The sequence below is a fragment of the Mastigoproctus giganteus genome, chromosome 8, assembly GCF_048544385.1.
Source record: "Mastigoproctus giganteus isolate SK-2022 chromosome 8, ASM4854438v1, whole genome shotgun sequence".
In the NCBI taxonomy this organism is placed as follows: domain Eukaryota; kingdom Metazoa; phylum Arthropoda; class Arachnida; order Uropygi; family Thelyphonidae; genus Mastigoproctus; species Mastigoproctus giganteus.
The window spans coordinates 76,829,006-76,853,228 of NC_143582.1; the positions used below are offsets into that span (position 1 = coordinate 76,829,006).

The 24,223-nt window shown below is 37.0% G+C and overlaps 1 protein-coding gene across 1 annotated transcript in view; it reads right to left on the minus strand.

The window, feature by feature from the left end:
- The window catches only part of LOC150081650 (glutamine--fructose-6-phosphate aminotransferase [isomerizing] 2-like), a 207,492-nt gene that overhangs the window by 38,350 nt on the left and 144,919 nt on the right, over window positions 1–24,223 (minus strand). The window contains exons 15-16 of the mRNA XM_090379514.1: window positions 11,890–12,004; window positions 6,274–6,401 (exon numbers count right to left, since the gene is read on the minus strand). Coding sequence (XP_090235640.1) covers window positions 6,274–6,401; window positions 11,890–12,004 — 243 coding nt within the window. The remainder of the gene's footprint in view (window positions 1–6,273; window positions 6,402–11,889; window positions 12,005–24,223) is intronic.

Genomic DNA, 24,223 nt, shown 5'->3' on the forward strand with positions numbered 1-24,223 from the left:
AAGATTAACAACATAAAAGTGAAATGCAGCATCCAATGTTATAACCAAATATTTTTATGTGCAAATAAAACCCTTAAAAAAAAAACAAAAAAAAACACAACTAACTACTTATAATACATAAGTCTTTCCCATCCAGAATAAGAAGTATTTTTATATATTTTTTTCAGTGATATAATCCTTTTAAGACTTTTGAGTTCTGGTACTCTTTTTTTTTTTTGTTCTGCAAAAACATCAAAAAGTCAATAAATATTCAAGTTGAGTATTGTAAACACTTAAACACTTATGAAAGTGATAAGTAAATTGAAAGTGATCAGTAAAAATGATTAGTAAATTTTCTTCCAAATAATGTAATTTTCTGACATTTTAATTTTTAACTCAATGTATTCAGTTTTTATTGAATCCTATAAAATAAAAATTATTTTTCAGAAATGTGGTCTAGCAGAAAAGTTTTGAAATTACAGATAAATTATTAAAATTAAGAAGGTAAACTTCACAGTTCACTGTTCATAATTAACATAAAAAATCCATGCCACTTTTTTTGTAAAGCACAACATAATGAAAACAGCTGTAATACATTCTAATAGCATTAGCAGAGGCATATGATGCAAGAAAGCATAATTAACATAAAAAATCCATGCCACTTTTTTTGTAAACCACAACATAATGAAAACAGCTGTAATACATTCTAATAGCATTAGCAGAGGCATATGATGCAAGAAAGCAAGCTTATGCAGCATCAGCCAAAAAAAAAAAAAAAAAATTCCACTTCACCCCTCTGTTCATTCGAAATACCTATCCAGCTGAGCCTTAAATTGATTTAGGCTATCAACTTCCACAACAAGGAATGGAAGTCTGTTCCATCAACCAACCACCCGCTGGCTAAAGGCAAATTTCCGCACGTCTATCCTACATCTGTCTTTCCTCAATTTGAATTTATACCCTCTCAGGTGATTATTCTGAGCAAGAGAGAGAGAGAATCCCATCAGCATTGAGCATTCTCAAACCATTCAAAGCTTTATACACCTCTATCAGATCACCTTGCTGGTGCCTAGTCTCCAGACACTGTAATTTGCAAAACTTAAGCCTTCCTTCGTAAGAGCAAGCTTTGTTCCATTCACTAATCTTGTTTCCCTTCTCTGTACTCATTCCAGCAGCTCTACATCCTTCTTGAAATGAGGCCTCCAGACCTGTATACAGTACTCAAGGTGTGGCCTGACCATTGCCTTATACAAGGGAATAATCACCTCCTTATCCCTGCTAGAAAAATTCCTGTATATCATTGACAAGACACCATGAGCTACTCTTGCAGCCTGTCTGCACTGCTCAGAGAACTTCATATCTGCCTGCACAATTACCCCAGGTCTTTTTCATTCTCTACCACTGTCAGTGTAGTACCACAGAGTTGATACATTGCACTGGGGTTGCTATTTCCCATATGTAGTACTTTACATTTGTCGATGTTAAACTTCATTTGCCACCTCTCAGCCCATCTGCTCAATCTTTCAAGATCCTGTTGCAGCAGCATAGCATCAGTAGTGTCCTTAACAACCTTGCCAACCTTTGTATCTTCTGCAAACTTCGACATTAAGCTTGATATGCCATCATCAATATTATTTATAAATACAGAAAACAATAATGGACCCAACACTGAACCCTGAGGGACTCCACTAATAACATTAGTCCACTATGAGCAGTGTCCATTGATTACCACTCTGTCTTCTCCCCCTCAACCATTCCTTTATCCATAGCAGCAATTTGCCTCCAATGCCACACTGCTCCAATTTGTGCAGAAGACTTCCATGTGCAACAGTATCAAAAGCCTTTCTAAGATCCAAATATATAATATCATAGTTATTCCCTGCATCCAGTTCTTTTGTGACTGCATCATAGTATCCAATCAAATTGGTCAGGAAATTTGTTAAGGGAAGACTTTCCCTTAACAAAACCATGCTGTGTCCGAGCTATAACTGAAGTCTTGTCTATATGATCCTGTAGTGCTTCTTTAACCAATGCCTCCATTAATTTTCCTGGAACAGAAGTTAAACTCACAGGTCTATAATTACTTGTGTCAGCCTTTGATCCTCCTTTGTGAATTGGGTCACATTTGCACATCTCCAGTCTATGGGTACCTCCCCTGAGTCCAAAGAAGCTCTCATAATTATGGCTAAGGGTTTGCTTACTTCCTTTACTGTCTCCTTTAATATAACTGGATAGATCCCATCCACCCCGGGTGCCTTTTTTTATGTTTATCCTCAACAATTTCTCCTCCACTTTCCTCTCAGTTATCACAAAATCATCTAGCTCACTGCCAGAGTTTACTTCACCTCTGGCATTCCCCTTCCTGAATAACTCCTCATGCGTGAACATAGATGCAAAATACTTTAGTTTGTTAGCCACCTGAGCAGGATCCTCAACTGTTGAACCATCAATATCCAGTGGACCAATCTGGTTCATCCCTTTCCTTCTAGAGTTTACATAAGTAAAGAACTCTTTTCTGTGTTTCTTTGCATCCTTTGCCAAGGATTTCTCATAATCTGCCTTTGCCTGCCTAACCTCCTTTGTGACTTGATTACAGAGCAGTTTAGCATCAACCATCTATCACAGGCTTCCATGTCACCCATTATTTATATGTATCCCATACATTTTTCTTCTCTGCCATAAGTCTCATTAGTTCATTGACATCCATTTAGGCCTAAAGCTTGAACAATATTTCTTAGTTGGTATGTAAAGCCTAGTAGCTTCCAAGATAAGTTCTTTGAATGCTTCCCATTTTGAATTTGCTGTTGGTAACATCATCAGTTGGTCCCATTGTATAGAATTTAAATACTGTCTCAGATCATCGTAGTCGCAGGCGCCTCCGTAGCCAGGTGGGAAGGAGCAGCAGTGTGTGTAGCACATGCTTCTTGATTAGACCGGGGTTAGAGTCCATCACCACCAAATATGGAGGATGCGGAAAGATCAGGGAATGACCACTGTATATTCCCAGAGCAATATGGTCTTAGTTGCTAATGCTCCTAAAAATCAAATAACAAACAAACAAACATCGTAGTTGCCTTTACGAAAGCAAAAACCCTTCCCTTTACCTCTGAGTAAATTCCATTTCAGCACACTGTGATCACTGCCACCTAGTGGTTCCTTTTTCTGCAGATTCTTAATGCATGAAGAATCATTACTGATAATCAGATCAAGAGTATTACTCCCTCTAGTTGCCTCCCGAACATGCTTATGTAGAAAACCATCATCCAATAAATCCACAAAAGCCTTGCTAGTGCGTGTGTGAATGACCAACTCACCAATTCCAGTCAATATCTGGGAAATTAAAATCCCCCATTATAAGACTCTCTGATTTACTGGCGCACTATTTCCCTGTACAGTTTCTTATTGTACTCATCAGAGTCTTTAGGCCTATAGCACACTCCTACTCTCAATTTTGATCTCCCAATGCTTATGTCACACCAAACCGACTCGACACTACACTGTCCAGCGATGGCGACTGGTTTCACTTCCTTGGATTTTGTGTATTTCTTAACTAATAGCATAACCTCTCCTCCCTTCCTATCCTGTCTATCCTTTCTGTACACATTGTACTCTCCAAATTCCAGTTCTGCATTCCTTATATCTGTGTGACACCATGTCTCTGATATCCCAACAATATTTGCCTTTGATGTTTTGAGCAATATCTCAAATTCATCAAATTTATTTACCAAACTCCTAGCATTGGTGTACATGCAAGTATACATGCACCTGTTCCTATTCTTAGCTGCCCTAACACAAGCCAGGTGTTTACTTGTACCGCAATGACTCCCAGCAGTCTCCAAAATATCCTGCATCTTGTTTTCCAGGCTGCTGCTCATTCCAATAGAAACGGTGCAGGAATCACTTTTACCTCTGCCAGTGGCTACTGTTAATCTATAAGTCCTTGTATCCCCCCAAGCTAACACTTTTCCGACCCACCTAACATTGCCTCGATAGCATCAGCAAATATTCTTGCACCCTTTCTATTTAAGTGTATCCCATCCCTGTAGAAGCAGTCTCTCCTGTTAATTCCTAATAAATCTTTCCTAATAAAAAGCAATTTCAGAGGTGTGCACCCACAATAACCTTCCACTATCATTTTGTAATGAGGATAAATGTCCATGAAGGATATTCTTTAATTTTCATAATAAACAGAAAACTGCATTTTTTGACCAGCTGAGATAAAAAAAACACTTTGCAAGCTAGCAAAAATAAATATGTAGAACTTACATTTGAAATCAGAATTTCATTCATAATTTTTTTTTTCTTAGTGTTGCATTTCTTGTCATTACCGGTGTTCTTTTTAAATCAGTTTATAGAGCTGGTTGCATCTGGGCACTAAAAAAAAAAGGTATGCCTCAACCCTGCTATCTGGGCTTAATTATACCCTTTTCATATGTATATACAGTAGCCTAAAATGCAATTTGTCTTCACGACCGAGAGCAACTTATGAAGCAGAATATTTACAAAAGTTTAATATTATTTAAGATGCACATAATTCAGTACAGGAAGGCCTCGCATAACGCGAGTTTGATTAACGCGATCTTCAGTTAAAGCTATTTGAAAAATTATACCACTTTTCACTTTACACGATGCAAATTTCCAGTTAATGTGATCTTTTTTTTTTTATGCGATAGTTGAAAAAGATTTGAATCATGCGTTAAGTTTACCGCGAATCGTACGGTCAATAAACAAACGTTTGCCTGCTGCCCACCTCGGTGTGCTCCATCAACCATCGGAAGAAGACATGTTACTTGTTTGTCTCCTGCTAATAAAGTCAATGCACACTTGCATAAAAATTCAAATTTTTAAATGAGGCAGATGAAAATGTTACCGCAAAGGAGATAATGGTAAAAGAATTAGATGAAATCTTTCGTATCGCAGAGAACCTCAAACAAAAGGTTTGAGGTTATCTGCGATATTTATTTCGCCAGGGGCCCAGAGAAGATTGTTGTGGGCTATCGGAAATTGATTGATGAAAAGAGAAAGTCAACACTGTTCAAATATTTCCGCAACAGTCATTTCTTCATTGTGTATTTTATGTCAGAGGTTTCCCAAACTTTCTTGGTTCATGGCACCCTTAGTGTCTCAGTAATTTTTTCAAGGCACACCCAGACCAAAAGAAATACCTAACAGTTTTGTTTAGTAGTTAGGTCCAAACAACTTAATAAGAAATGCTGAAACTGAACTACCTCGAACTAGTAGTTCGCGCGGTGTCCGACAGATGTCGAGTATCGCTGTGTTTCCCTTGAAAATTTAAAATATTCCGCGGCGCACAGTTTGGGAACCACTGTTTTATGCAATAAACATTTAATCCATAATTATTTTCATTATCTTTTACATTGTATACAGTTAAAAAGTTATTTAAAAGGTATTTTTAAAATTCTTTATGGACATTCCAGAAGGTCAAGGACCAATTATAATTTTTCCTATTGGTTATTATATTCGATTAACGCGTTTCCGTTTTGCGAAATGCGGTCGCGGGACGAATTAATCGCATTAATCGAGGCCAGCCTGTATATCAAGTTTTGGAGATAAGGTTTTGTTTGTTTCAAATATTTGAAGTGACAATAACTTCATTTTACAAGCCTTAATCCATAACTGAACTCTTGTCTATTAAAATAAATCTGGTGTTCTGCATATTCTGTCAAGACAACATTTATCCTTTATATACATACTATTCCATTAATAATTATTGATGAGAATAGGAATATAGCAAGGTCTATATTAAATAGAGAAAAACAGGACTGTTTTCACATTAATCCATTTATAAAACAGCTTTTTTTTGACATTTGTAAAATAACAAGAGTTAAAAGACTAAGTATAGTAAATCAGCACTAGACAAAGCTTGAAGATTTTCTTTGAAGAAATTAAAACCTCTGCTTTTAGTATCAAAGGTTCATAAATATGAAAGCCTTTAATATTAACCTACATTAATCAGAACTGCAGTTTTTTTTTTACTTTATTAAAATAACTTAATATGTAACACAATGAGATGCAGTATGTGTTTATTTTATTTTTTTTTTTGTTTATACTCCAGCACAACCAACTCAGTAGAGTTTACAATAAATTGTCAATACAAATATTTATTGTATTTAGTAGTCACGAGCTTGAACCCTGGTTCACTCAAAGAACGCATGCTATGCACTCTCGCTCCTGACCAATCAGGCCTACACTTACTGCACTAAAAATTGTCTTCTCATTATGTATTAATATTATAATTAAATATAAATTATAAAAAGAAGACAACTGACATACCAAAGCTCCTTCAAGGCAGGTAGCATGATTATATCCTCTTCCCATTACTAAAAGTGATTTTTGTTTGTAGAGCTGCTTGGATAAGTTGTGGACTTGCTCATCTAGCTTTAGAACTTCTTTAATTTGATCTATACAAATAAATAAAACACCTTCTGTAATGTCTTTCTCACACATCTTTCAACACACATACAAGGTGTAATCAAAAAGTTCAGGGACTAAACTAATATTTTGGGTATAATGAAACCTATCACATGAATCTCCTTTGAAGTAGTCTCTTTGACATTGTATGAGGCAGACAGTGTAAAAGCATTAATGATAGGCATTAAAGCTTTAACTGGAAGCATTAATGATAGGCTTTTTTAAGAACTTCTAATATTTTTTGTCACATTAGCATCAGCATTAGTAGAGGCATATGATGCAAGAAAGCAAGCTTATGCAACATCAGCCAAAAAAAAAAAAAAAAAAAAAAAAAAAAACACACACACCTTCCACTTCACCCCTCCGTTCGAAATACCTATCCAGCTGAGCCTTAAATTTATTTAGGCTATCAACTTCCACAACAAGGGATGGAAGTCTGTTCCACCAACCAACTACCCGCTGGCTAAAGGAAAATTTCCGCACATCTATCCTACATCTGTCTTTCCTCAATTTGAATTTATGCCCTCTCAGGTGATTATCCTGAGCAAGAGGCAGAATCCCATCAGCACTGAGCATGCTCAAACCATTCAAGGCTTTATACACCTCTATCAGATCACCTTGCCAGTGCCTAGTCTCCAGACACTGCAATTTGCAAAACTTAAGCCTTTATTCGTAAGAGCAAGCCAGCCTTTGTTCCATTCACTAATCTTGTTGCCCTTCTCTGTATGTGTTCCAGCAGCTCTACATCCTTCTTGAAATGAGGCCTCCAGACCTGTATACAGTACTCAAGGTGTGGTCTGACCATTGCCTTATACAAGGGAATAATCACCTCATTATCCCTGCTATAAAAATTCCTGTATATCATTGATAAGACACCATGAGCTACTCTTGCAGCCCGTCTGCACTGCTCAGAGAACTTCATATCTGCCTGCACAATTACCCCCAGGTCCTTTTCATTCTCTACCACTGTCAGTGTAGTACCACAGAGTTGATACGTTGCTCTGGGGTTGCTGTTTCCCATATGTAGTACTTTACATTTGTCAATGTTAAACTTCATTTGCCACCTCTCAGCCCATCTGCTCAACCTTTCCAGATCCTGTTGCAGCAGCACAGTGTCAGTAGTGTCCTTGACAACCTTGCCAACCTTTGTATCGTCTGCAAATTTGGACATTAAGCTTGATATACCATCATTTATAAATACAGAAAACAATAATGGACCCAATACTGAACCCTGAGGAACTCCACTAATAACATTAGTCCACGATGAGCAGTGTCCATTGATTGCCACTCTCTGTCTTCTCCCCCTCAACCACCCCTTTATCCATAGCAGCAATTTTCCTCCAATGCCACACTGCTCCAATTTGTGCAAGCGAGAGTAGCATGTTTTTTCTCCTGGAAACTTAGGTTTTTTTTGTACAGTAAATAGCAAATCAATTGCAGATAAATGAATGCTTAATGTGTTACTGTGTCTGGTGAGGCAGTGAACATGCTGCAACAAATGTCTCAACTTGCTAATTTCAGGATCAGCCCCTGAACTTTTTTGATCACACGTCATTTAACTTCTGATTTTAGTTTCAATCAGAGATTTCCCACACCACTGTTTCATAATCCATGTAACCATAACAGATTATTGAGGTGAGTGCCATTTTTATTGAACTTTGACTAAGTTCATATTCCCTCTCTACTAAGAATTTAATTCTATATAAACGACAAAGAAAGTATATATAACTACAAAAAAAAATTATAAAACCAGATAGTTTATGTATCTAGTATAAAATCATAGAAACGAAATATTGAAAAATATAGTACTTTTAACATTATAACAAACTAAAAATATGCACTGAAGGTGTATTATTTTAATTGAATTTTTCTCACTTTGAAGGACCTTTCACAAGAAGCTACTGTTACAGGCAGGGTAAGAAAAATTCATAATGCTATTTCTATATTTGGATAAGATTCTATTAGACAATACTCATGAACGAATTGGAGAATTTATAGGGGTTACAGATTTTATATAACATGATTTTTCAAATATCTGTTGAAATATCAACAGATATTGTTTGTCCTCCAGTGGTTTGCACTGGAGGACAAACCAAAAAGTTCAGTGGCGTGACATCATAAAACAGGCCATACTTTATAGAAGTTTGTAATTGGAGTTTCTCTGTTATTTTTGAAATTTGTAAAACACAGTTCCTCCCTGATATATTTTTTTCCGTAAGTGATTATAAATCCCAACTTTATAATTTTTTTCACTCTCACAAAAATTTCTGGAATCATAAGTAGCACATACAAAGATAATGTATTTCAGTATCAGCAGATAATGTATATCAGCAGTATTTCTTTTAATAAAATTTTATTTTTATTTTAAACAAAGAACACAAGTTGACCAGAAGCTATTATCCGTGTCTGGAATACGGCTTAATCGTTTGACTGGCTATAGAAAAAGTTGACTAGCACGACTTCTCAGTATGTGGAATAGGTGTCTGCATACATTTTACATTCACTTACATTGTGGAATGAAAAATTCTTTAACCTTTAACCTTTAATTTGTGCTTTCTAATTGCTTAAATTGCCTAAAGGCCAGAGGTGGAAACAAAGCATACAAAGTTGTCTCTTGTAATCCATTATATGGAAATTTTTTTCATTCTACAGAAACTTTTAAATGCAATTACCAAAAGAACTTCAAAAAATTCGCTATAAAGAAAATCGTTAAACACAGGTCCAATTGTAATTAAATCAAAAATGAAGCAATTCTAAAATATATAACTGGTCGAATGTGCGCTTAAAATGTTGCACCTGGGGTTGGTGCCCCACTCTAGTTCCGGCTCTGCTTGACACATCGTTTCAACGTTCAGAAGATTCACTGGTTTATGTGACCCACATAGAATCCTTGGGATGTGTTAGAGTGTTTCTCTGATCCACATTGTCAATAAAATGAACATCTGAATTTCCTCATTGGCATGACTAATTCCTCAAACTCTTAAGGCCTCTGCAATGAGATCAGCAAGTATACTTTTGCTAACTTTATTTAAAACATATTCCATTTCTAAAAAAAAAATAAATAAATAAATAAAATAAAAAAATTTTTCTTGGTACAAATGCCTTCGAGTTAACCCACAAGGCTCCTATGCATATAAACCCTCCTATCATGCATGAGCAGAAACAAAGTCACTCGAACCTAACTCAAGGCTTTTTCCAGCATACATCTATACTTATCTTGAGTTTGAGTTAGAGTTTGAGTGTGATTAATATCATTAGTTCCTATGTGAATAAAAAGTCTTTAGAGCAGAGGCCAGAAAATGGTTGATCACAAAGTACATTTGGGTTGATTGTGGTGCACAAAAATAAGAAATAATTTTCAGGAGAATGCGAATGCCAGAAATGGAATTTCACTTCCTTGATTTAATATTTAATTTAATATTTTTATGTACCAGGGGCAAGATATGTTTGAATATAATTAGAATGATTCTATAACCAGCACATTTTATTTAAGATATAGATAAAAAAACTAACTCTCTACACCTTGTGTATTTTTTTTTTTTAAATAGCTTATATGAATCTTAAGAGTAATAGGACCAAGGTATGCTGCTAAGGGTAAAAGTTAATGATACTGTAGAATAGCTATCATCTTTTAAGGGCACTTAAGGCTGTACAGGTTGGTAGGCGTCTCCGTAGCTAGGTGGGAAGGAGCAGCAGTGCATAGCACATGCTTCTTGATTAGACCGGGGTTCGAGCCCGTCACCACAAAATATGGAGGATGCAGAAAGGTCAGGGAATGACCACCGCATATTCCCGGAGCAATATGGCCTTAGTTGCTAATGCTCCTAAAAAAAAAAAAAAAACCAAATAACCAAAAAACAAAGTACAGGTTGGTACAACTCGGGATTTCCTTCATAGGTATAAGGCAATGTTAGGAAAAAGTTGCAAGCTGGGACTAAATTTGAAAGTAGTTAGAATTTTACCTAGACATGAGAGAGAGAGAGAGAGAGAGAGAGAGAGAGAGAGAGAGAGAGAAAGAAAAGAAAAAAAAAAGTGTGTCATGACAATCAATTCTGTTCTGGATAGACTGCAAGACTCACAGGGTAGAATTTTCTTAGCATAGTGTACTTGGTAACAGGAAGGAGTTTCTACAGGGAGATGGAATACACTTAAATAGACAGGGTGCAAGTTAGATGTTAGATCAGTGGGAAAACTGCTAGTTTAATAGCAGCCATAAGCAGAGGAAAAATTAATTCTTCAGTGCTTCCATTCAGACAAGCAGTAGCCTGAAAAGCAAGGTGAGAGAATTACAAGACTTTCTGGGGATTCTCAAAGGGCTAATTACACAGGTCATGTTAGAATTGCTAAGGGCATAAACAAGCAAACACATACTTGCTTACACACTAATGTTAGGGACATAGTAAAAAATTTGATGAAATTGAAGTATTGGTTAAATCATCAAATATAGACATTATAAGAATATCAGAAACATGGTGCCACTCTGACAGCAGATACAAAACTTGAATATGGCAACTACATATAGAAACGATAGATAGGATTGGTGGGATCATGCTCCCCACCAATTCTATCTACCTAAGAGGCACAGATTTAAAAAACCAGTACACCCAATTTTGACACAGGTTGTTAGGATAATGTCGAGTCAATCTGTTATGACAAACCCTAGGAAAACAAAGGTGTGCATAGGAACATGTTATAGGCCAAATAACTATGATGAGTATAATGAACAATTGTACAGACAAGGGGGGGGGGATTTTAACTCTCTAGATATCAACTGGAACTCATGGTTTGGCAGCTCACTCAGTAGCAGAACAGTTCTGATTTGCTAGATAACTACTTTCTATACCAGTATGTTAAAGAGGCAATAACAGAAAGTAATTCATTATGTATTAATGTGAGATTTATTAAAAGATAACTATGGTCAATGGTAACAGGAAGGATTTTGCTTTTGCAGAGGTGATTACAATGGTATTAGAGAGCATCAGTGGGACCATCTAATGTTGTTATCAAATGCAGATGTCTGGCAACTATACAAGCTAGAGAAGGATACCATCCATGTAACACTGTACTAGGAATGAGTGTGCCATTATGCAGCTTATTCTTGAATATGGACTGACTTGAAATGCATGCCTCAGTAAGCATCTGATGCATCCACCTATAGAAATGTTTTTCTATAACTGCATTTTAAGGCAAAATTGAAGATTCATCAGTCGGCTAAACAAATCACCAATGTCTACTTGCCTATGGTTTGATGATAGTGTTTGGCAGTAAAATGTCTGGATGTATGGAGTCTAGACTTGTGTAAATGCCTGAGCATGACCAGTATACAATACTGGTTAAGTTTTACAATATCTCAGTACCATCTGTTTTGGACTTATATCTATAAGATTCCCATTTGGAAAATCACAAAAATGGGGGGGGGGGGTGGAGAGAGAGAGAGAGAATGTAAACAAAACAGTTTCATAAACATATTAAGCTTACTTGGCAGTGCTTTTAATCCCTGAATGATTTCAGTTCGTCGAGGAAGCATGGAGATACGATCCTCACTCATCATGAGTGCAAACATTACCAAAGAAATGAACTGACTTGTATAAGCCTACAATAACAAAATCATATTTCAAGCCTTTTTTATTATAAATAAATTAATCTATCTTAATTGAATATTTTATAACATAAGTTGCCAGTAAGTTAGTAGTTGCAGATCAAAGAGCAGGAATACATAATATCCATGTTACCAAACACCCCCAAAGTAAAGCACATATAATTCATAACATGATAAATAATAACAACTGCCATTTATTGACATAGTTTACAGTAATATATATAGAAATTCTTTAATATTGCATTATGACAAAATGGTAATTTCAATGCAAAAATTAATTAATACCTGTTGTTTATGGATAATTTGCAGAGTTGTTAGAAAACAGTAAATAATCACAGACCAAATTTTATCAGATATATATCCAAACCCACCCACTTCTTGGATAATAACTTTAATACACAGGATTATCTATATATTGTGCAATGCACTGATCAACAGTCTGTATCAAAGTAACTAAGGCAACAAAGCATGTTGTCTTGGATGTTTTTATGAAACCCCAAACCCAAATACAAGAGGTATTAGAACCTATAGTACTTAGTACTGTGCTTGGGTTGGAGGTTGAGAAGATGAGAGAAGATATTTGTTGACTTTACACTTGAACTTCTGTAAACTGTAATTTTGGGGAAAGACATATGAAGGAAGGTTATTCCAGAAAATGGCAGTTGAATGAATAAATGAGGAAGATGAAAAGTTGGTTCTGTGAGTTTGAAGTTGGACAGTAAATGGATGTTGGCTGGTGGCGGCACGTGTTCGGACTGTTTTGAAAGAGATAGCGGGAATTATAGAAGCCAATTCAGAAGAACAGTACCCATGGAAGTATATGTAGAAAAGGCATGCAGCAGAAATAGGACGTCTATGAGACAGCGAGTGGAGAGACTCTGTTAGAGATCAGTAATTAATTAACCTAACTGCCCTCTTCTGAATGGAATCTAGAAGCCTGAGAGAGGTTTTGGGGTCACTGCCCCCGATGTGGGAACAATATTCTATGGTAGGGCGGATTTGCAATTTGTACAGAGTGAACAGCTGTTTGGAAGAAAAGTAACGCTGAGAGCGAAAACCAAGTTTTTTAGATGCAGGGGAAGCAATATTTGTAATATGTTTGTGCCAAGAGAGATTAGAAGTCAGGGTAATCCCCAAAAGAGATATATCAACTTACTTAGAAATCGGAATGTTACCAAAGATAAGCATAGGAGCAGAAGAATCCCTTTTGCAAGATATAAGACAAGACTGAGTTTTAGAAGGATTGAAATTAACTAAGTTGTCTTTTCCACACTGGAGAATTATGTGGAGATCGGCATTTAAGGAATTGGTAGCGGATATTCGAGAAGTTGAAGCTGATTGAGCAGGGCAAATTTTCTCAAAATGGAAAGTGGAATGCAATGTGCTATCATTGGCAAAACTATGGATAGGATTTCCAGTCAATGGAAGAAGGTCATTAATATACAAGAGGAAAAGAGTGGGGGAAAGTAGTAGTAGTAGTAGTAGTAGTAGTGGCACTTGATGCAAGAAAGCAGTGTAGGAGCTTATGCAGCATCAGCCAAAAAAAAAAAATCACACCATACCCTCCAATTGCCTGTCCAGTTCCTCCTTAAATTTATTTAACCTATCAACTTCCACAACGACAGATGGAAGTTTGTTCCAGCAATTAACAACCCGCTGGCTAAAGGCAAATTTCCGCACATCTATTCTACATCTATCCTTTCTTAATTTGAACTTATGTCCCCGTAGGTTCGTATTCTGAACAAGTGGGAGGATCCCATCAGAATTCAGCGTGCTCAACCCATTCAAGGCCTTATAGACCTCAATCAGATCACCGCGCAGGTGCCTAGTCTCCAGCCACTGCAATTTGCAGAACTTAAGCCTCTCTTGGTAAGAGGATCCCTTCATTCCCCTCACCAATCGTGTTGCTCTTCTCTGTACACGCTCAAGCAAATCTACATCCTTCCTAAAATGAGGCCTCCAGACCTGTACGCAGTACTCAAGACGTGGCCTGACCATTGCCTTATACAGAGGAACAATCACCTCCTTTTCCCTGCTAGCAAAATTCCTATATATCATTGACAAAACCCCATGACCTGCCCTAGCAGCCTGTCTACATTGCTCAGAAAACTTCATATCTGACTGCACAATTACTCCCAGGTCTTTTTCATTTTCTACCACCTTAAGTGTAGTACCACACAGTTGGTACGTTTCTCTGGGGTTACTTCTACCCATATGCAGTACTTTGCATTTGTCAAGGTTAAACTTCAGTTGCCACTTCTTAGCCCATCTGCCCAAATTATCTAGATCCTGTTGCAGTAGCACACTGCCATTACTGTCATTAACAACCCTGCCAACCTTCGTGTCATCTGCAAACTTCGACATTAAGCCTGATATACCTTCATCAATATCATTGATAAATATACAAAACAACAGTGGCCCCAACACCGAACCCTGTGGGACTCCACTAATAACATTAGTCCACGAAGAGCAGCACCCATTGATTACCACCCTCTGTCTTCTCCCACTTAACCATCCTTTTATCCATTGCAGCAACTTACCCTTAATACCATTCTGCTCCAATTTGTACAGTAGTCTTCCATGCGCAACAGTGTCAAAAGCTTTCCTGAAATCCAAGTATATGATATCAAAATTATTTTTTGCATCCAGTTCCTTTGTGACCACATCATAATAACCAATCAAATTTGTCAGACAAGACTTTCCCTTAACAAACCCATGCTGTGTCTGAGTTATTGCTGCAGTCTTGTCTAGATGATCCTGCAATGCATCTTTATTGAAAGAACTGAACCTTGGGAGACACCAGCATTAGTGGAGAAGTTAGAAGACAGAGAGCCATTTACCATCACCCTCATTGAGCAATCAGAAAGAAAACTGGATGAGCAATTACAAAAAAACAGTTGGCAAACCATAAGATGGAAGCTTGTTTAGAAGACCTTTATGTCAAACACAATCAAAAGCCTTTGAGATATATGTCAAGAGAAACTACTTGTGTTTCACCAAACATTTCCATTGAATTTGTCCATAAATGGGTAACATAAGCCAGAATATCACCAGTGGATTGAGACTGACAGAATCCATACTAGTGATTTGTTGATCAGATGGAAGGTTTCTAGGTAGTTTAAGAGTTGCCGGTTAATTGATTTTTCCATTACTTTAGAAAGAGTACAAGTAATTGCAATGGGACAATAATTGTATCGGAGGGATTTGTCACTCTTTTTTAGGAACTGGCTGGATATGAGCAAATTTCCAAGTAGAAGGAAAAACACCTTCGAAATAAGAAAGTGAAAAAAGGCGGCAAAGAACAGGAGCACAGGTTTTGAGAACAAGTGGAGAAATACCATCAGGACCGGAACTTTCTTAGCATCAAGATTCGTCAAAATCTTTCTGACATTCTTTTGACGAAAGACCACAGGAGGCATTGAATGAAGCGTGTTGGGAATGGTGGGAGGTGTTTTACCAAAATCATTAATGTACGAGTTGGAAGAAATGGGATGCTAGCAGGTCGGCTTTATCCTTGGCTGAAGTGACAACAGAACCATCTGGTTTTGTCAGAGGTTGGAGCAGAGATGGGCAAAAGTTGCGGACAATAGCTTCAGCAAGAGACCAGAATGCGTGGCTACCATTAGGACAAGAAGAAAGTTTTCTACATGTAGCCTGTTCAAAATCTAGTTTGGACTGATTAATAACTGCTTTTCAATTGTTGCGAGCTTTGGTGTAAGCAGAAAATGAAACTGAAGAACTGGAAACAAGCCAATTACAATATGCAGCATTCTTATCTTTAACGGCCTTAGCACATTTATTGGAAAACCAAGGTTTAGATAAAGAACGAGATTTTAAAGTGGAGTTTGGAATAAAGGATTCCATTCCTACAAGAATAATTTCACTGACACGATCTGAGCAAACGTTGACATCAGAAGTTTTGAAACAGTAATCTGACCAAGGAAAAGAAGGAAATAAATCGCGCAGGTTATCCCATTTTGCATCCTTGTAATGCCAAACAACACGCGGTTGGTCTCAATAGTCATGAGATAAAGGCTCCATTGGAGAAGATACAATCACCAAGTTGTGATCTGAGGTGCATAAAGGACCATTCACTTCAACCGTGTACTTAAAGGGTTGTTTGTGAGAAAAAAGATCAAACGAGGATACGGCTGTATGGTTAGGATTGTCCTGTATTCTTGTAGGTAAATGAACAATCTGTGCAAGTTCATTAGTAATTGCAAAAGCCTCAGTATCTCATCCAGCTGGGTCGGTGTGACTAGAAAATGGAAGCCAGCTGGAGTTGTGAACATTAAAATTTCCAAGGAAAATTACCTCACTGTTAGGAAAGTTGGACTGGACAAAGTCAAGTTGCAAAGAGAGGAAGTCAAAGAGCTTGAAGTGATTAGTGGAGTTGGGAGAACGGTAGAGACAACAGATGAATTTCACAGAATGAGGTAGAGATTTTAAGCCAGAGAAGATCAAAAAGAGGAGGTTCCAAATTACCAAGTCTCTGACAGGGAATATTGGAATGGACATATGCACAAGTATCACCTTTGAGGCAAAAAGAATCATACAGTGAATAATTCGGGCAACTGAGAGGAGCAGTAGTTGAATCAACCGATAACTGAGATCCTGTCAGAAAAAGTACATGGGGTTTGGCAGACTGTAAGTGGAAATGGACATCGTTGAGATTAGAATTGAGACCACGTATATTTGTGAAATGAATCAGGAAGTGTTTGGGAGGTTTAGATCTTTTCGCAGATAAGCTTACTCTATTAGTTTGACAATTCATGGTGTATTCAATAGTAAGAAAAAGTGGGGGAGGGAGATGGACATGCTGTATGAAGTAATGAAATTTTTGGATATGGCGTACACATGGTAAGAATATACCCAGATCCTTGACATAATGTGGCCTCGACAATGCCTCCCACATTACTCGGACCCTCCAGTCACTATCTGGCAGAGTTAGGTAGCAAGATTATACACTAGCTGATCTGGATGCCTCCTAAAGAGTTACCAATAGGTTCTGTCTGGTGTACTAACTAGTGCCCGGCCTGCGAACACTGTTTTAGAGCTGTACCCTCAAAATGTAAGGAAAACTGGATCTCGCCATGATGTCCATCATAACCTCAAAAGTCATCAGTCACACTGCATGATGGAAGAGATGGGGAAGGGTTGACCGAAAATTAGCTCTGGAGACTAAACATGGGTTCCACCACTTCAAGCCTCCAATAAACAGAGTGGTGGTATTTCACCGGTTGATGAGAGTCATCTAGTAGGATAGGGAAAAAGATATCCTTAGACAAGCAGCAGAAAACAGTTTCATTATGACAAAAGTGATCTCAGAAGTAATATAGTATTCATTAGTGTAATGCATAACTAATTTTTTTTTGTAAAACCATATATTTATTGTGGAGTACAGCTTGCAACAAATCATTCAAGAAAGGTTTGCACAAACAACCCACAATCTGAATGAACTGAAGCAAAACACTGAGAACTACATTTGCACAATGATCAATGTATTCTTCACAGAGCTGCATCAAGTACATCAAAAAGAATGAACACTTCATCAATGTAAGCAAGGTGGACAATTCCAACACATTTTGTAACAGTTCTAATTAAATCTGTATTCTTTTTTAATAAAATTTTACTGCTCTGAAACTGCGTTGCACTTTAATTGGATTACACTGTATATACATATTTTTTGAAGATAATACTGGATAAATAAGTTTAAATTTAAAATTACTTTTACTCTTTAACGGAAAACATAGGGGTATGAATTATGAACAACAATACAGGAATATAGCAACATTCTTATATAGACAGAGCATGAAAAACAATCATGAACGTTTTAGATAAGGCCAAAAAGAGACAGCAGACTAGAGTGAGTGTAAGTTCTGTTGATGATCTGTCAGGAAATGAAGTAGTTCGATTCTCCATCTGAATAGTATCTGAAGCTAGCAACGATGGTCTGTTAGAAAATTTATTAATGTAAATCACCATGGATTTCTTCTGGGTGAGTGACAAATGTCAGTTCTTTCATTATGACTGTCACTGCAATTGCTAAAATTTGCTAGAAAGTCAACCAGGTTTCTGAGATTTCAGCTTGCTCTAAGAGTTTATTAATGCATTCTAATGGCATGGTAAACAATGACTAAAAACTGCTTACTTTTAACTTTTAGACAATTTTTATGTATTGAAATGAAAGCAAGCTCAGTGAAAGAAGTTTAGGGATTTATTTTGCTACATTTGATAAGATATTAACAAAATACTTCACTTTGCTAAAAAACATATATTTATATTTTTTTATTAATGGTTTGCATAGCCCAACCAAACTATGGCCACTCCAAATGAATTATATATAATTACCATACCGATAAAGGCCAATCTATGTTGTGGAATAAGTGTACCATACTGTAGTGTCGTGTTATGTTGTTTCTGTTGTGTGACTGGCCACTTTGCCTAGCCCGCTATGGCAAGCTGCAACGGACTAGTTACCATCCTCGGCACGTGGAGCCAGGCTATCTAGCACCCGTAAATAATCTACAATCTTCAACCATGTGCAGATCTATAAACACTTCAGCAGTATAAGAAATGGTGAAGAGTGTTAAAGAAGAAACATGAAATGATAGGAAAGAAACAGAATAAAAGAAATACGGTACAGTAAAGTAGGAAGAAAAAGAGAATACAATGTATTGTAGAAGCTACTCATCATCAGACCATTCTTCATAACCAATTTTAAGATCTTCCCTTCATTAGAGTTCACCATTTGCCACAGAGACAGCTTTATAAATATATTACTCACTGGTCCCAACAACATCTATACCACGTACAGCAACAGTGACAGTAAGTTAACCTCATGCCATACTAAGTTTGCCAGTGATAAGCTCCTCGGGAATCACAAACACTTTGTCAGGTCCCTTCATCTTGAACTCACCACACAATTCTAGTCTGCATGGTGGCCTAATCTTCCACAGGAGCCCCTAGAATAACTCCAATAATAAACCAATTGATGCAGAGGCCCAGTAGAGTCCATCTGTAGCCTGTCTATGATCTGTCAACTATGCATAGTGATTGTGTCACTAGTCAGCACAACCCCAAGCACACCAAGCAATGCTATATGTCCCACCTTCAAACTGAGGTCTGCTCCATTTCTAGCAAGAACTGCCTTCTAAGAAAAACCTTGAAAGGGAATTCGTGAAATGCTGAGAAGTTTTCTGAAGATGCAACCATTGTGTGCTCACAATCCGGCTAAAAAGCTAATACATCCCATACCAGATAACCCAGTTCCCATCGAAGATCTTTGTACTCTGAACACCTAGAAAATACACAAGACCAGTCCTCCAGAGCACCACAATAACATTCAACCCGATTTGTAGCTACAAGAGCATTTAATTTTGCCAAGAAAGATCCATGTTCCATGAGAAAAAAGGTGACACAGAGATGTGCAACCTCAGGAAAAAAGAAGAGGCCTTGTAATCAAACCTTTTTCGCTATTACTCCATCTAGTTTTCTATACTGCGGTCAGTGCAACCAGATCCTCTCTTTCTTCGTTGAAACTGTGGCTCAAATCCAATGCAATTGACAATTTTTCATAATATTTTCCATGCCTATAATAATAACATAACGTCCGAAAGACTAGATATAAATCCAAAGGAGGCAGGTCAGGCACAGTAGATTATTGAAATACTCTGCCAGGCTCCACCTCCTAATTTCCAAGGATTTCAGTGGCAAGGCCTATAAAAAAAAAAAAAAAGGCGGGGAACACTAGAATTTGGCCAAAAGAGATTTACAAGAAAGCAATAGAATTTAGACGTTGATTAGAATTTGGTGGCATTGTCGGGGGGTATACTCTGTCAGTTTAGTTAGAGTGTGAGGGGAAGAGTGGAGGGAAAACAAGTAGAAGGGTGGGGATGATAGAGTAGGCATCCCCAAAGAGGTCAGTGGAGACGAGCCCCACCAGACGAAGTATGGGGGAGGCAGGGAGGGGAGGAGACAGAGACCCGTCTCATCCCTCCCCTGCCTGGGGATGGGGTTTTAAAGGGAACCAGTTATAGTACCCAGTTCAGATCGCCAAATAGTGCCTGGCTCTATAGTGAAATCTAATATTTATTATAACATTAAGAATGAAAAATAACAGTGAATAAATGTACATCTTAATTTGCTGCACAACTGTGTGAGTTTCAATAATATTTCCATCAGAGAAGTCAAAGTTTTCAGCAGAGACTTTCTAGTTACACAAAATTTCTAACTTGTATCAGTTTTTAGTTATTTAATCTACAATATAAATTGTTCTGGGAGAAACATTTATATTATAAATGTCTCTTTCCAAGTTTCTTTACTGTTGTTTCTATGTAACTAATTTTCCTGCCATATTCTCAGCAATCTTTATTTTATTTGAAGATTCTTGAAGATCTTGCAAACTATTACTTAACAGCACAATAGTAACAATAACGATTCAATTTTTAGATCTTCCATCCTAAACTTTGTCAGTAACTTAACATTTCGTTATTAAGTGGTCCATCAAAATTATGAAAAGAAGGTGCAGCCCTAGCTCATTCCACCCTCTGCTATTTTCTAGAGCTCTTCCTTCGATCCTCACTTCAGATTTACCATTTTTATACAAACTTTTTATTCTTCTTAAAAGATTATCTTTGATCCCAATTTTCTTTACTAGAATTTCTAGTAAAGTAGAATTTCTAGTAGAATTTCTTTACTAGAATTTCTAGCAGTTTCTAGATATTTTGCTGTATACTTTTCAGAATCAACAAATCCTAAGTGCAAGTTGTTGTTATGTTCCCCTGACTTCTGTATAATTTTTCTTGGTCTGAATATTTGATTCTGGCTTCTCTTCTTTTCATGTGTCTAAATTATGATTGTTCTTCTCAAAGGTTATATTTAATACTCATAACTTCTGATGCTAATACACTTGCATAGATTTTACCTAGTATACTATAAGGAGTAAAATTCCTTTAATTTTCACAATTGGGTAGAATTGGAAAAATGATCCAAAATTTCAGAGGTTGTCCTTCAGTGAAACCTCCGAATAATGTGTTGCAACTATTATGACAACTTTCATACCAGCTTTCAGAATTTCAGGTCCAATTTCATCTACACCTGCTAGCTTCTCACACTTTATATTTTCCATAATCTTTTTTACCTCCATAAAAGAGACAATATCCAAAATTTTCTTATTTCAATCTTTTTCTCATTTTCAGCAATGTCCCCAGCCCTTTTGTTTATTAAATCCATGTACTAGATTGAGAAGTTTGAGGTGCTGGAAACAGACGTTTTTGAAAAATTTTGCTGTTTTATTGACCTAATTAGCATATTAAATTGTATTTTATAAATAGCTTTATAGTCATTAGTAGAGGCATATGATGCAAGAAAGCAAGCTTATGTAGCATTAGACAAAAAAAAAAAAAAAAAAAACGAATTCACACATCCATTCCCTCTAAATGTTTGTCCAGTTCCTCCTTGAATTTATTTAAGCTATCAAACTTCCACAATGACACAGAAATTAATTCCAGCAATCAACAACCTGCTGGCTAAAGGCAAATTTCCACACACCTATTCTATAACTGTCTTACCTCAATTTGAATTTATGTCCCCTCGGGTTCGTAATCTAAGCAAGAGGAAGAATCCCATCAGATTTGAGCTTGCTCAACGCATTCAAGGCCTTATACACCTGAATCAGATCACCTCATAGGTGCATAGTTGCTAGATGCTGAAATTTGCAGAACTTGAGCCTTTCTTGGTAAGACCACCCCTTCATTTCCCTCACTAATCTTGTTTCCCTTCTCTGTACTCACTCCAGCAACTCTACATCCTTCCTAAAATGAGGCCTCCAGACCTGTAACGCAGTACTCAAAGCGTGGCCTGACCAATGCCTTATACAAAGGGATAATCACCTCCTTTTCCCTACTAGCAAAATTCCTGTATATCATTGACAATACCCAATGATGATCTGTTCTGGCAGCCTGTCTGCACTGCTCAGAAAACTTCATATCTGACTGAACAATTACCACAAGGTCTTTTTCATTCTCCACTTTCCTGAGTTTAGTACCACACAGTTGGTACGTTTCTCTTGGGTTACTGCTGCCCATATGCAGTATTTAGCATTTGTCAATGTTAAATTTCAGTTGCCACTTCTCAGCCCATCTGCCTAACTTTTCTAGATCCTGTTGTAGTAGCACAGTCTTTACTGTCATTAACAACCCTGCCAACCTTTGTATCATCTGCAAACTTGGAAATTAAGCTTGATATACTTTATCGATATCACTTATAAATACACAAAACAACAATGGGCCCAGCACTTAAATCTGGAGGACTCCACTATTAAATTATTCCATGTAGAGCAGTGTCCATTTATTACCACTCTCTGCCATCTCCCACTCAACCATCCCTTTATCCATAGTAGCACTTTGCCCTTAATGATATACCACTCCAATTTGTACAGCGGTCTTCCATGTGCAACAGTAACAAAAGCTTTCCTGAAATCCAAGTAAATGATATCAAAATTATTTTTTGCATTTGGTTCCGTTGTGACCACATTGTAGTGTCCAATGAAATTGGTCAGACAAGAATTCCCCTTCACAAACTCATGCTGTGTCTGAACTATTACTGCAGTCTTGTCTAGATGATCCTGCAATGCTTCTTTAACCAGTGACTCCATTATTTTCCCTGGAATAGAAGTTAAACTAACAGATTTCTAATTACTTGCCACCCTTTGATCCCCCTTTGTGAATTTGGGACACATTTACACATCTCCAGTCCATGGGCCCTTCTACCAAATCTCAGGATGTACTCTTAATTATGGCATGGCTAAAGGTTTGCTTACTTTCCTCGCTGCCTCCTTCAATATAACTGGACAGATTCCATCTACCCTAAGTGCCTTTTTTATGTTTAACTTCAATTTCTCCTCCACTTTGCTCTCTGTTATTACAAAATCAATTAGCTTCCTGTTAGAGTTTAGTATACTTCTGTCCTCCCTTTCCTTGCAGAATTTCTCATTTGTGAATGTAGATGCAAACTACTCATTCAGTTTGTTGGCTATCTGAGTAGGATCATCAGCAGTCTAACCATCAATATCAAGTGGATCAATCTGATTCATCCCCTTCCTTCTACAGTTTACAAAGTAATCTCTAGAAGTAAAATAGTCTGTAGTTTTTCTTTGCATCCTTTGCCATTCATTAGTTTATTTTTACATTTAGTTAGAGATTGTGTAAGTTACTACTCAGTATATATGAAGAACCTTTGCATCAATGATTTGGTATAAATATCAAGTCTCGTAACTTTGAACTCCAGTGAGTGGTATATTTGAGAAGGTGAAACTGTGTACAGTACAGTTTCTCAGACTGGAAAGTGGAATGCAATATGCTATCATCAGCAAAACTACAGACAGGATTTCTGATCAATGGAGGAAAGTCATTAGTGTATAATACAGGTAATTGTGGTAAACAGGTATCTCGAAAGTTCAAATCAAGTAGATTGGCATCAATATATAATTTTATTAGCTATTATAATTAACTTACAACTTTCCAATCATAACCTCGATAACATAATACATATAATGCAAACTCAATAAAGTAATACAGGTAATTCTCATATAACACAGCAGTTAGGTTTCTATAAAATCTTGTGTAGTGCAAATCTGTGTTATATGGGACTAAGAACCGGTACAAAAAGTGCCCATGGAGGTATCTATAGAAAAGGCATGCAGCAGAAACAGAACATCCATGAGATAGTGGACATTTTGTTAAAGATGAGTCATTAATTAACCTAAATGCCCTCTTTTGAATGGAATCTAGAAGCTTGAGAGAGGTTTTGGGATCACTGCCTCAGATGTGGGAACAATATTCCATGGTAGGGCAGATTTGTGATTTGTACAGAGTGAACAACTGTTTGGAAGAAAAGTAATGTTGAAGGTGAAAGAGAAAAAACCTCAGAATTTTAGATGCAGAGGAAGCAATATTTGTAATGTGCTCATGCCAATAGAGATTTAGAAGTCAGGGTAATCCCCAATAGAGATATATAACCCCAGCCTAGAAATCAGAACGTCATCAAAAATATGCATAAGAGCAGAATAATCCTTTTTGCAAGATATAAGACAGAACTGAGTTTAGTTTTAGAAGGATTAAAACGAAGTTATCATTGCCCCACTGGAGAATTACCTGGAGATCAGCATTTAAGAAACTGGCAGTGGATATTTGAGAAGGTGAAACTGTGTAC